This window comes from Perognathus longimembris, chromosome 15, assembly GCF_023159225.1.
Source record: "Perognathus longimembris pacificus isolate PPM17 chromosome 15, ASM2315922v1, whole genome shotgun sequence".
NCBI classification, from domain to species: domain Eukaryota; kingdom Metazoa; phylum Chordata; class Mammalia; order Rodentia; family Heteromyidae; genus Perognathus; species Perognathus longimembris.
Window position 1 is genome coordinate 13,031,867 of NC_063175.1, and position 14,897 is coordinate 13,046,763.

General features: G+C 40.4%; 1 protein-coding gene across 4 annotated transcripts in view; it reads left to right on the plus strand.

The window, feature by feature from the left end:
- Positions 1-14,897, plus strand: part of Sort1 (sortilin 1) — a 93,227-nt gene that overhangs the window by 19,333 nt on the left and 58,997 nt on the right. For all 4 annotated transcript variants that reach the window (XM_048363065.1, XM_048363067.1, XM_048363066.1 and 1 more), the window contains exons 2-3: positions 6,486-6,545; positions 8,265-8,338. In XM_048363065.1, the coding sequence (XP_048219022.1) occupies positions 6,486-6,545; positions 8,265-8,338 (134 nt within the window). The remainder of the gene's footprint in view (positions 1-6,485; positions 6,546-8,264; positions 8,339-14,897) is intronic.

Genomic DNA, 14,897 nt, shown 5'->3' on the forward strand with positions numbered 1-14,897 from the left:
TTCTTTCAGACAGAGGCTTGTTTTGTAGCCCAGGCTAGCCACAAAGTCAATATATAGCTCTGGCTAGCTTTGAACTCAAGATCATCCTGTCTTGGTCTCATAAGTACTATAATTACAAGACTGTGCTCTCTTAACAGGCCAAAACACCTTTCTTATAATAGTGATGTAGTCATTTGCTCTCCTTTCTGTTAGACTCCCCTACTCTTGAATGTTTTTATATGGTTCAGTATTTTATTATGGAATAATCCTTGGTAATGTTAGGTTAGAGGATTTGAGTGTTTTCTTCCTAAAAGGATTATTTTTCCTTAGAGTTCTTTCTAGCCAAAAGACTTTAGCCTTAGCTCATGTTTCCTTTAGTCTTCTTTCTTTGCCCTGATTAGGCAGGTGGGCCAATTGGTTGATTCTGTTCACGTTTCCATGCAGGTGCAAGCTGATGAGCCTGTGGTGTCAGTTCAGCTATCTTTGAGTGTTCCAAGCAGAAGTACTGTTTGTGAAGGGTCAGACATAGTTCCTGTTCTCTATTTTGTTTTTGCAGATATGTTCCTGTTTACTTATACAACTACCTTCTACCACTCTCTGCTTCTACATGGCAACTGCCTCTAAACAACTTTGTGTTTAGTGCATCTTTACCAGTTTTAACCTATAGAGTTGATGACAACTACAGTGGGAAGGAGCGGTGTAAGGTCACCATTATATGTATAAATACCAAAAGGTGTTTGCTAGCCTTTAACTGTTTTGACTGCCTTTAATGGCAAAGGAATAAACCCTACTTAGCCATTATTTTCTGACATCATGGTAATCATGGTAGAAGAGACACTGTACACAGATTAGTGGTGCTGATAGCAGAGTTATGGATACTGTAACTTTTTATGTAGCTGTTTGTGGAGCACTTAACATGTATAAGGCTCTCTGCTAGGCTCATGGGTTGTACCAAATCATGTGTCTGTCATTAAGAATTCATTACATGAGATTAAGTGTAAGCTCAGTGGTAGAACCTTGACTAGCATGCGCAAAACCCTGAGTTCAATCCTTGTCACTGAGGAGAAAAAAGTATGTAGCATATTCTGAGTATTAGGAAAATATGTACATCATTAATAGTACTTTGCCCTTAAGTACTATGAGGATAATATTTTGGGAAATGAAATCGCTTTTTTGGGTAGTATTGAGATTTGACCTCAGAGCCTTCTGCTTGGTAAGCTGGTGTAATATCACTGAGTCACACTTTCAGCCCTTTTTTCATTATTTAGTTTTAGAATAGGATTTTGTTTCCCCCACCCACCGGGGTATATGCCTAAACTAGAATCCGCTTTCCATAGACTTCCTGTTATTGCTGGAGTGACAGGCACATGCTGCCAAGTCCAGCTTGCCTTTGCCCAGGTCAGCCTCCAAGCCTGATCCTCTCGTTCTCAGCCTCTCAGGTAGCTCGGGATTATAGGTGGGAGTCACCGGTACCTGGCTTTTTACTTTATTTTTGGGGTAGGGTTTCTATTTTTCCCTGGAGCTGGTCTTAGATAGTGATCTTCCTTCTTCTACCTCCCACATATCTGGGATTGCAGATGTAGGCCACCATGCCTGTCTTGCTTTTTGAGATAGAGACTTACTAATTTGTTTTGGCCTGGGCTGGCCTTGAACCATGATCCTTTCATCTCCACCTCCCATGTTGTTTGGGTTATAGGTGAACCACCATGGCTGGTCCTTATCATGTCTCTTGAACCTTAATATTTGTGAGCCTTTTGGATCTCTGGTTTTAAGCGTTCCATCAAATTTAGGGTTTGGGTTTTTTTTTGCTATTATTTCTTCAGTATTTTTCTGTTCCTACCTTCCTCATATAAACTCCAGAGAATTATATGTATATATTGGATTGTTTGAAGCTATTGTGCAGCTCATTGACACCATGTTCATTTTTCTCTGTACTATTGGGGAGTTTATAGTGTTAGGTTTTCAAATTCACAAATCTCATCTGCAATGTTTAATCTTCTGCTGATCCTATCCTAGTGTATTTTTCATCTCAGACATTGCAATTCTCATTTCTACAAGCCTGGCTTGAGTCTTTAAAATACCTTCTGTGTCTTTACTTGGCATGTTCAACTTATTCTCTAATTCTTGAACATATGGAGTATAGTTATAACTGCTTTACTTTAATGTCCTTATCTATTTTCTGTACTATTTCTGGGCAAGTTTGATTGATTTTTCTCTTCACTGGTGATCCTGTTTTCTTTATCCTTGCATATATGGTGATTTTTGATGGAATGTTGGATACTGTAAATTTTATCTTCATGGGAGTTAAATGTTGTTGCGCTATAAAGATTCTCAGACTTTCTTCTGGAACCCAGTTAGGTTACTTGGACAAACTAGTTTTCTTTTTTTATTTTTGTTGGTCGTGGTGCTTGAACTTTGGGCCTGGGTGCTGTCCCTGAGCTCTTCAGCTCAAAGCTGGCACTCTACCACTTGAGCCACAGCACCAGTACTGGTTTTCTGATGTTAATTGTAGATGAGTCTCCTGCCCAGGCTGGTTTTGAACCACGATCCTCAGATGTCAGCCTCCTGAGTAGCTAGGATTACAGGTGCCTGGCTTCTTTTGTTATAACTGAATACCACAGGCTGGGTAATTTATAAAGACTAGAGATTTATTCAGCTCACAGTTGTGGAGGTGAGGAAGTCCAAGAGCATGGCACCAGTATCTGCTGAAATCCTTTTGCTGCACCCTAACATGGCATCAGATGGTGAGAGAGAGAGCAGGCAAGTTATCTGTGGTTTCTCCTCCTCTTCTTTAAAAGCTACTAATTCCCTTATGGGGGATCTACCCTGCAGGCCTCATCTAATATTCATTATGTCCCAAATGCCTCACATTCAGCATATAAACTCTTAGACTGATGTGATTTAAATCATATCTTCTGAGTTCTCTTTCTCTGCACTCTCTCCACCCTCGTCTTCTGCACTGTAAACTCTGGCCTCTTAGTTCTTCCCAAGTGACTAGTTTCATCTCTTGAATTTGGGGAGACTCTGGGCTTTGCCTGGGTTCCTGTTCCCAATGCTGTTGCCTCGAAACACCTTCAAAGTAGTAAATTGAGACAGTTACAGGGTCTACTTTGTTTTTTCTTTTATTTCAGGAATTATTATGATCCATACTCTTACGTGCAGTGATTTGAAAACTGTTGTCTCATATGTTCTATGTGTTTTAGAGTGTAAATCTGAACCTGTCATTACATCTTGGCAAGAAATAGAAGTCCCAGAACATAACTTTTACATTGCATGCTCTTATGTCATAGGGAAATTAAGTGGTTCTGGTCTTAGTTTTTCACTTTATCCTCCCTTTCAGGGCTTCCCAAGTGTTTCTTAAAGAAAATGGATTCCATATTTGAGCACATCCCACATACTTTATGTTAATTGCTAAAATATATAGGCTCAATTCCTGTACCAAAGGGACTTCAGTTCCTGGGGGTTAGGCAGACAAGGTTCTTGTTGCTGTAGTTAAATGTGATACAGATTTAGAAAGATATAAAATGTTCCTGTAATGTGGAGTGGAAATGTATATGGCATTAAGTATGATAAATGATTAGAGATTAGAATTGATGACCTTTTTCTAACACTAGTGTATTCTGTCTCCTTGTGTTTCTAATCCCATTCAAGAAGTAAGATTGAGGGGCTGGGGATATGGCCTAGTGGCAAGAGTGCTTGCCTCATATAGGTGAAGCTCTGGGTTGAATTCCCCAGCACCACATATACAGAAAACGGCCAGAAGTGATGCTGTGGCTCAAGTGGCAGAGTGCTAGCCTTGAGCAAAAAGAAGCCAGGGACAGTGCTCAAGCCCTGAGTTCAAGGCCCAAGACTGGCAAAAAAAAAAAAAAAAAAAAGAAAAAGAAAAAGAAGTAAGATTGAATGTGATTCTCGGTCACCCACCTCTCCTGGTTTTGCCTTCTCTTTTAGAGGGTGTGGGGGGGGTACAGGTAGTGATGTTGAACTCAGGGCCTTGCACATCTGCCTGGCTTTTATTCTCCACTTCAGGCTTTTTGCTTGTTAATTAGAGATAAGATCTCTTGGTTTTGTCTGCCAGGGCTGGCTTTAAGTGGTGATCTTCATATCTCAGCTTTCTGAGTCGCTAGGATTGTCTCCTTTCTTTGTGATCTTTTCTTTGCACTTGAGCTCTGATCATGCCAGTAGGTCTGGTTTTATTTCCTTTCTTTACTTTCTGGAAGATAAGCATGTTAGAGACTAATACATAAATTTGTTACATTTGCTGTAGTTGGGTGAATTTTTTTCAGTGACTTTATATTTGCAAAGGCAAATGTTAATTGCTTCGTGGGAGAAGGTGAGACAAAACCACAAGTATAGTTTATAAGTCTAGCCTACATTATCAGAGGAGCTCTTTGGATGCTAAATGAGGTTAATTAGCATTTGGGTTGTTTAGATGAAGCTCAGGTTGCGACTGATGCCCAGTAGTCCTTGTTCCATGATTGAGCAGTAGGAAAATGTAGGTAATGCCATGCACACTGACTGGGTTAGGTGTAAAGAACACTGCCTAAAAAGCATCAAGTTCAGGCCCTGACGAGCTCAGGATTGATTATATCATGGCCTGCTCAAGACACAAGGAACTCTAGTACCAGGATTGATGGAATTTTCTATTTATCTTGGACAGTTGTTATAGCAACATTTTCCTTGGAAAAATAACCTATGTTTAAATGATGGCTAGCACATGTGGTCTGTCTGGAACTTACAGTAGCTCGGATATCCTGCTCCTCCTAAAGGAACTCATTGATGTAATTTCAGACACTGTCTCCTCACTGGAGAACATGTGGTCTTGCTTTGTGTGAAACATCTTACAGGAAGGACACACTGTGGTATCCGTTTGTAAGCCTCTGGTTCCAGGAGCCTCTAGCAGCCCCTTCCTCAGATGCTTGGCAAGCATGCATGAATAGCCCTTCTGTGCTACAGAGGCTGCCAGAGGCTCAGCCTGAGCATTTGGGAATCAGCCAGCGTTTACTAAGCAACTCTTGTGTGAGGCACTAGTTCTGTACTACTTACAGAGATCGTACAAGATCTTTTGACCTCAAAGGCCATTTCCATCCAGAAAGGAAATAGCATAGTTGTGAACTCAGGCCCATGTAGGAGGACCACAGAGAAAAGCAAAATAGTTCATGTTCTGAATTCTGTGTCTTTCAACTTCTCTGTTGGATTTGGTAGCTTGAGTGACCAAGTAGCTGTCATCATACCATTTATAGACATAGTCTATTTTGAGATTGAGTTTGTGGTTTAGGAAGGATACATTATAATCATTTTCAACAAATGCTTATTGGGTGTGCCAAAGTATCTCTGTGGTAGGCATAGAGAATGCCAAGAAATATAAAGTTACATCCTCTGCTTATGATGAACTTCTCCTATTTGAAAAGGGACTTAAAACTTACTAAGATATGAGTATTCTTCACGAGAAAAAGTACAGTTAGTAGAAACACACACTAAACTCCTAGCAGAAGACCGGGCCTTGCAGTGGAGGGCCAGTGCTGGAGAAAAGGAAAGGACTTTCACGTTTGTGAAGTATGTATATATATTCTAATATTTTGGAAAAATTTTTTTTGCCAGTCCTGGAGCTTGAACTCAGGGCCTGAGCATTGTCCCTGGCTTCTTTTTGCTCAAGGCTAGCACTCTGCCAACTTGAGCTACAGCGCTCCTTCTGGCCTTTTCTATATATGTGGTGTTGAGGAATCGAACCCAGGGTTTCATGTATACAAGCCACGCACTCTTGCTGCTAGGCCATATTCCCAGCCCATATTTAGAAATTTTTATCAGCTAATATGATAACCATGAGATTATACATGTAATACTAACCTGGACTGTCTATGTGATAAGATCATGAAGTACTTTATTTTCTTTATTACACTTCCTTATAAATATCTAAATTTTCTGTAAGGAGCATACCTTATCAAAGACACCTGCAATGGTTATTGTAATTGTATTGTAGCAGTAAAATTTATTGCTATTTTATAACTGTTAATATTAAATAAAAGGGCAAAACAAAGCTATTTGATTTTGGTTTCTGCCTCTTGTTACTTTTGGTGAGTTAGCCTAGCAGCAAAGGAATCTACTAACTACTTAGTGACACTGTGAAGACTGCCTGGGAAAACTCAAATTACGTTGATTGGACTATAATGATGTCTGTCGATGTGAACTCTCATCTCTTGTTTCAAGCTTCCTAAGAATACTTTACTGTGTCTTTATATTTAGTTCTGTTAGAAAAAGCAATTAGATTATCCCATCTCCCCATCTGGTGCAGGGATGAAAACTCATCTGCTTGGCTTACTTTGTGTGTGAGAGAATTTAACTTTCTGAGTTATTTGTGATTCAGGTTAAGTAGTTAAATCCCATCTCTTCCAATTTTTGTTCTAGAAGTCCATATTCCCCTTCAAATTATAAGCCTAATTACGCAGAACAATGGTAATAAACTAAAGGAGAATAGATGCTATTAAATTAATTTCTTTTTCTCCTTTTAGCATGTGTTTGATGATCTCAGTGGCTCAGTATCCTTGTCCTGGGTTGGAGATAGCACTGGGGTAAGTAATATCTTGAGTCTATTATACTATAGTAAGATGAGGTAGATTTGGAGAGATTAAACAGTAAATATCATTTATTTCCGATACCATATTCAACCTCATAGAAAATGAATACTTTCAGGACAGACTTGGAATTGGTATGCTTCACTTGAGATGTTCTTCAATAGCAGGAAAACAGTTTTAGTCCTTGGTGGCTCTTTAACATCAAGATGAACAAGAAGGAGCAAGAGGAAGAAGAGTACCATGTGAAGATTGCTATGTAGATGCAGAAAGAAGCACAGCACACGTTTTGGCATTTTTCGCCCCAAACTATTTTTTGTGTATTATGTCCCACAATTATATTGAAAGACTGTGGCATCTGTGGGCCCATGGTTGTTCCACCTTCCTTGGCTGACACTGTCCCTACAAAAAGGAGGGCTGGGGGAATGGAAGCGGGAATGGAAGGGAGTCCTTCAGCTAGTTGTCCCTCCGAGTGTGCTGCTGGTGTCCAACCCGGGGCAGAGGGAAGTGTGCTAAAGACGCATGGGCCTCAGGTTCACTCAAAGCTTGGTGTTGCCTGGTTCTGTTGTCCTGCCTGAACTAGGACAGGGACCATGTCCTATGACCCTGGTGTTTCAGTAACGTGGGTGTCTTAGCTTTAAGGAACAGAATAGCTATGTCAGAAGCCAAAGAAATAAAATTTTGGTTTAGAAAAGGAAGTAATCCTCCTCTTCCTCGCCCCCCGCCCCCCTTCGTCCTACTCCTCCTCTCCCTCCTTGTCCTCGTTCATCTCCTTCTTCCTTCCTTCTTCTTGTACTAGGGTTTGAACTCAGGGCCTCAGCTTTCTTGTTCATGACTGGAGCTCTGCCATGTGCTCCTGCCGTGTGAGCCACTTCTGACTTTTGCTAGTTATTTGTAGAAAAAAAGTGTTGAGGATTTGTCTACTCGGTCTGGCTTAGAACTATGATCCTCAGATCTCAGTCCACTGAGTAGCTAGGATTATAGGCTTCTTATTTGCATTTATTTTTAAACTCCTTAAAATTTCTTTCAGCACATCTCAGTTTCTTTTAAACTGAATGCCCTAAATTTTTGTGATTTACCCATTTATCTAAGCTGGTTGATATTGTCAAGATTTATTCTTATTTTTTTCTAGGTCTGAGACTGGAACTTAACCAGTACTCATGCATTTGCCCATTGGCTAGTGCTCTACCAACTGAACCACACCTCCAATCCCAAGACTTCTTACTAAATGTATTTTTTTAAATCTCCATAAACTACTGTAGTCATATATATGCCAAATTTTTTCTCATCAATATTTTTTGTAGAAAAATACTTATTTATCAAATGAATTTAGTGGAATTACCTGTTAGAATACCAGTCATTCCAGCCTCTGGTAGACAGAAAACATTAATATGTTCTTGCCTGAGACTAATGTATGCTAATACGGATACAAAGTAGTTAAATCCTTCCTCAGTTGTAACCTATATTACAGTAGCTTTGCCTCAAGGCCTAAAGTATTTGCAAAGAGAAATCATTTCAGTGAAATGAGTTAATGACTTCTTAAGTCATTCATTTTAAGCCCTAGTAATTTATTCCTTCTTCAGTTTCCAATATATTACAATATAGGCTACTACAATTAAAGATATCAACAAAATTTTCAGGGGTGGTGTAATCTCATTAGATACTAGCTTGCAATTGTAGTGTTTCTCCTATTAACAGAATGCTTTTGTCTCCCTTCAGGTCATTCTAGTATTGACGACCTTCCATGTGCCATTGGTAATTATGACTTTTGGACAGTCCAAGTTGTATCGAAGGTAAGATAGATAACATGATGTTAATGGCATTCGACTCATACATTAGGAATGTGAGTTCTACCTTTTCTGAACATGATGGTCTTTTAGTTGATTTAGAAGTTCTTCCAACCATCTTAGATTTTCACCACTGTTCACATTTAACACAATATCCTTTTTTCCCTTCCTTTTGTTCATTCTTCCTTCCTTTGTGTGTGTGTGTGTGTGTGTGTGTGTGTGTGTGTGTGTGTGTGTGTGTGTGTGTGACTAGGGTAAAGCTCAGGCCTTTGCACTTACCAGACCTGAATCCAGCCTTTTCACTGGTTTTTTTTGAGACAGAGTCTTCTTTTTGGTCCCAGGCACATGCCTAAGCCAAGGTCCAACTACATAAGCTCCTATGGTTGCTAGGATGACAGGCACATACAACTGCATTCTGCTTCCCTGTTTTAAAGTTCTAGGCTGGCCTAGAACTTTGATTCTCCCAGCCTTAGCCTCCTACATATTTTATGATGACGCGTGTACATCATTATGGCCAGCTATGGATTCAGAAGAAGTCTTGTGAATGTGTGTGTGTACTGGTACTATGACTTGAACTCAGGGGCCTCGCTCTTGTTTAGCTTGCTTGTTTGCTGCTGGTGCTCCATCACTTGAGCCATACCTCCAGCCCAGCTTTTTTCTGGTTCTTTGGAGATGGAGTCTCAAGGACTTCTCTGCCTGGGCTAGTTTTGAGTTACAGTCCTCCAAATCTCAGTCTCTTGAGTTGGATTGTAAGTGTGAGTTACCAGCACCCATCAGCACATTTTTTAATGACAACTTGAAGAAATATGAAAGGCACCTACTTCTAAAAAACTAGGATGACCTGCCTGAGAGGCAAAATGAAAGAAGGTAAAGAGTCAGCAGAAGTGTGTATTTTGCCTAGATACTTACTTGTTATAAGTAGTTTAAGTTTTATATATCTTTTTATGAACACAGTTTTTATAACCCTGCACTAAAAGTCCTCATTGTATTCCAAACAAGTATTGCTTATCTAGATTCTGAGGCTGGAAGATGGTGGCTCTCTGGTGGTTGTTTTCTGGATGCCTAGGTGGTGCTCAGGTCAGATCTACCAAACTGCTTTGTAGGCTCACCCTGACAATGACAGTGAGAACACGTATTTCATCATACTCATTTTAGAATTGTCTTCTCAGAAATCCAGCTTGCTTAAATAGAAGGTTCTTTTTTCTTAACAATAAGGACCAAGACCAGCTAACTCTCCAAATTGCTGATTGTCTCAACCATTTGTGTCTATCTGGTTTCTCCAGAAGAACCTAAAGAAATAATGAACTCCCAGAGGATGATGCAGAAACAAGCTCAGAATGTGTCTCTGGAGTCCTGTTAGGTTCTAAGGCTATTTTGTAAAAATCTCTCTGTTGATCTTGGTCCAGGTGTGAGGAAGACATCCTGAGGCTCTGACACAGAGCAACCCAACCTCCCTTCTCTAGTGGGTGTGGCCCTGAACTGTTGCTCCAGGGCTTAGAGCCAGAAAGTTCCACCCTTCATCACTGCAGATAGAATTTCATCTTGGAACTATAAGCTCTGAACTAAATAGGAATTCTCTAGTATCTGGACAAATCACTGACATATAATAGGTAGACAGTAAAGCTTAGTTGAATAAATGCCTCCGTTTCTCTATAATATTGAGAATGCTAATACTTTTTTATTTGTTTGATACTAAATTGACAAAATACTATAGGATCCTAGTGCTAAGAAAGGGTTGTGAGAGATGGTAGAACAGTAGTTGAATAATTAGAACAGTAGTTGAATAATTTCAGCCGGATGAGAAGTCTCACTTGGAGAGGGAAAAAAAATGAATTCAAAATTTGTAACTTTTACCCAGGCGCCAGTGGCTCACGCCTGTAATCCTAGCTACTCAGGAAGCTGAGACCTGAGGATTGTGGCTTGAAGCCAGCCTGGGCAGAAAAGTTCATGAGACCCTTTTTGTTTTTTTGTTTTTGCCAGTCCTGGGCCTTGGGCTCAGGGCCTGAGCACTGTCCCTGGCTTCTTTTTGCTCAAGGCTAGCACTCTACCACTTGAGCCACAGCACCACTTCTGGCCGTTTTCTGTATATGTGGTGCTGGGGAATTGAACCCAGAGCTTCATGTATACAAGGCAAGCACTCTTGCCACGAGGCCATATTCCCAGCCCAGTATTTACAATTTCTTATCTTGATTTTTTTCTCCTTTAAAAATTATATCATATGGCTATGTGGTCTTGGAAAGCAACGTAGAAAAACAAAAAGCTGCCAGTTTGTTGGCAAGTAAGCTTGAGATTAAATCTCATTATTGCCCTTTGTAAGCAGGAGGAACTTGGGCCGGTCATTTGCCTTCCAAGTCTTTTCTGTCACCTCTTTTGTTTTGTTTTTGTTGCCAGTCCTGGGCCTTGGACTCAGGGCCTGAGCACTGTCCCTGGCTTCTTTTTGCTCAAGGCTAGCACTCTACCTCTTGAGCCACAGCGCCACTTCCGGCTTTTTTCTATATATGTGGTGCTGAGGAATTGAACCCAGGGCTTCATGTATACAAGGCCAGCACTTTACCACTAGACCATATTCTCAGCCTCTTTCTGTCACCTCTTAAGGGTGATCATGAAGTCCACTTCAGGGCTGTTGCAGGGAATGTTCCACAATACCTGGTATAGAGTAAGAGTTTGGTGCCAATGGCCATGTATGCAGTGTGACTGTCAGTTGTTGAGATGAATCAAAAGCCTTCTACAGTGAGTGGTTGGTAAAAAGTGATTGCCTGCCTTCAAGTACCTCCACAGCTTTTATAAATGCACAACATGCCATGCTCTGCCCATGTACATAACAAACTCATACCACCCTTGCACTAGGAACCCCTCATTTTGGTCAAATTGATATAATTTACTTAATCTACTCCATTGGACATAAATGTTATACATATTTATGTCATAGAGGATGCTCATTTCCAGTTCATTGTTGCCTTTTTCTTTTCTTTTCTTTTCTTTTTTTTTTGGCCAGTCCTGGGGCTTGGATTCAGGGCCTGAGCACTATCCCTGGCTTCTTTTGCTCAAGGCTAGCACTCTGCCACTTGAACCTGACAGCACCACTTCTGGCTTTTTTTATATATATAGTGCTGGGGAATGGAACCCAGGGCTTCATGTATGCAAGGCAAGCACTCAACCACTAAGCCTCATTCCCAGCCCTTCATTCTTTTTTTTTTGTTTGGCCAGTCCTGGGCCTTGAACTCAGGGCCTGAGCACTGTCCCTGGCTTCCTTTTGCTCAAGGCTAGCACTCTGCCCCTTGAGCCACAGCGCCACTTCTGGCCGTTTTCTATATATGTGGTGCTGGGGAATTGAACCCAGGGCTTCATGTATGCAAGGCAAGCACTCTTGCCACTAGGCCATATGCCCAGCCCCCCAGCCCCCCAGCCCTTCATTCTTAACTAGCAAAGGAAGACTTCTTCTGATTGATGGCTACATATTTTTAAGGCTATTTAATGAAGTCCTCCCTCTCCATTTTGAATTATCTTCTATACCTAGTGCTTCAACCAGTTTGAGGTATTTTTTTTTCTTTCTGAATTCATTTTTTATTCTCTACATTGTTCTTTAATCGTGTGACTGGAATTGGACCTAAGTCATATCTAGGAAAAGGAAAGTGTTTCCATGACTTTTTTCTGTCCTTCAACTTTTCACTATTGTCTTAATATAAGACAACCAAAACAAGAACCAGCATCACTATGTTTAAATTTAAATACCTACCACAGTATGGATCAGCCCTTTTTCATGGAGTCCTACCTCCTTCCTTCCTTTTACTGGGTTTGAACTTAGAGTCTTATACGTGTGCAGCTTGCTAGCTCATGACTAGTACACTCTACCACTTGAGTCTCTAGCCTAGATTTTTGCTGTTTTTTTAGGAAATGGAGTCACATGGAGTCTTCTTCCCAGATTAGCTTTGAACCCAGACCCTCCAGGTCTCAGCCTTCTGAATGGCTCTCAGTGCCTGGCTCCCCCCTATATGTCTCTGATGTAGCGCAATGTTACTGAGGCTCCTTTCTTCAAGTTGCACAGCAGTATTGCTGCTGCTGTTTGAATCACATTCACTTTGAGGATTAATTATATCTTTCCTGTTGTGAAGTGAAATTTGATTCATACCTTCTTTTGAGAGTTTAGTTGGAAACGGTAAATATGTCTTGTTGTCTGTCCAACTGGGCTGGGCTGTCCTGAAGTGACTCATGCTGGTGAATTCACCAGCCCAGGGCACCTGTTGCTTCAGAAATGGAAAAGGGAGGGAACAGTTTTTTCAAAATGGGTCCTTTGTATGCTGTAGTTGCCTAAATATAAATAAAATTAAAGTCCACTGAATCCATTCTGAAGAGCCTTCTGTTTTCCACAGTACTAAAGATTATGTATTGGATTACCTTTGTCTACTAAATATTCCTTGATTAGATGTTCATTTGGTGTACAAATGAAAGATAGCCAATCACATGCCATCTGCCCAGAAGACACTAACTCAACACAATAGAAAGGAGTTGTTGGTATTAACTATACAGAATTAGAGAACTGTTGATGGATTTGAGAAAGCATTATTGATCAGATAAAAGTGAGATAATATATTAGTACCTCCAATTTAAAGGAAGTGTTTGAATAATATAAATTTTGCTTCTCTGTTAAGGAATATTACTTTGTATAATAGATTGTAAATTTCATTTGTTTTTCTTACTTCCAAATGTGAATATTTAAAAAGTAAAGTAGGGCTGGGGATATAGCCTAGTGGCAAGAGTGCCTGCCTCGGATACACGAGGCCCTAGGTTCGATTCCCCAGCACCACATATACAGAAAACGGCCAGAAGCGGCGCTGTGGCTCAAGTGGCAGAGTGCTAGCCTTGAGCGGGAAGAAGCCAGGGACAGTGCTCAGGCCCTGAGTCCAAGGCCCAGGACTGGCCAAAAAAAAAAAAAAAAAAAAAAAAAGTAAAGTAGATCATCATCAAATAACTATTTGATATTTGTTAACTAAAAATCTATGAAAGTTTTGTTTTATGGCCTGTTGAGTTTGACTTTTCAGCATAGGACCTACTTAGTAACACCAATAAAAGTATTATTCTACAGCAACATTACCATAAAACTTTTGGTTTGGGATGGAGTCATAGTTCAAGTGCTGCTGCAAGAACAAGGAAAGAAACAAAGAAAAAAAAAAAAGGCAGGTGCCAGTGACTCATGCCTGTAATCCTAGCTACTCAGGAGGCTGAGATCTGAGGATTGTGTTTTAAAGCCACCAGCCCAGGCAAAAAAGGCTGTGAGACTCTTATCTCCGATGAATCACCAGAAAACTGGAGGTAGCGCTGTGGCTCAAAGTGGTAGAGTGACAGCCTTGATCAAAAGAGCTCAAGGACAGAGCCCAGGCCCTGAGTTCAAGCCTCATAACTGACAAAAACACCTGGGTTATATTTTTTCTCTGGCTTTATTTTCTGTTGAGAGTTGCTCAAATTTTATAAATTAAGAGAATCTACTAGATTTTACATCAAAATTTGTTCCATAGTGTAGGTGTATACATGTATGTATGTAAATATATCTGCTTTCATTTTTCAGAGAAGAGTCGCGCTTTTTGTCCAGGGCTGGCCTTAGACCATGATCCTCCTACCTCCCAAATAGTGAGATTTGGGTTACATGCCAGCTTTTTTTTTGAAAAATTAAATTTTATTGACAAGGTGTTGTGCAAAGGGGGTACAGTTACATAATAAGGCAGTGAATACATTTCTTGTGATATCTTACACCCTCATTTTTCTTTCTCTTTCCTAGATCAGGTAAGCATATATACAATATCCAGTGTACCAAAATCATATATAGTAACCACGTAGGGTACACCACAGGAAATTCTCCTAGAACTTTAAAGATAACATCAACAGTAGCATCCTCCTGTGTCCTTCTCTTGGAGTTGTTTTTGCTTATCCTCGTCTTATATGATCAAGTGTACATAGCTGTTGAGCTATTGTGATCCACTGATAGGTTTATTCTAGACCTTTTTATGTTTAGTAGTTGTTTGGTTTTAGATACATAATGTAAGGTCACTGACCCAAACCTGTGGAAATACCATTTGACAGAAGTTTTTTGCTTCGCAGACCTGGTCTCTACTGTCCGCACCCCCGCCCTAACAGTCGTTTATCAAGGAGGCCATGCCCCTTTTTTTCTGTGTTCTAGGCTTGTCTCGCTCAACATTATTTGTTCAAATTCTGACCATTTCCCTGCGAATACCAATATTTTATCATTTCCAATCGCTATGTAATATTCCATTGTGTATAGGTACCACATTTTCTTAATCCATTCATCTGTGGAGGGGCATCTGGGTTGTTTCCGTATTTTGGCTATTGTGAATTGTGCAGCGATAAACATGGAAGTGCAGATGTCTTTATGACATCTTGAGACCTGTTGTTCAGGATAGATGCCTAGGAGTGGTATGGCTGGGTCATAGGGTAGGTCTATGCTGAGCTTTTTGAAGAACCTCCATACTGTTCTCCAAAGTGGTTGTACTAATTTGCACTCCCACCAACAATGGAGAAGGGTTCCTCTTTCCCCGCATCCCCTCCAGCACTT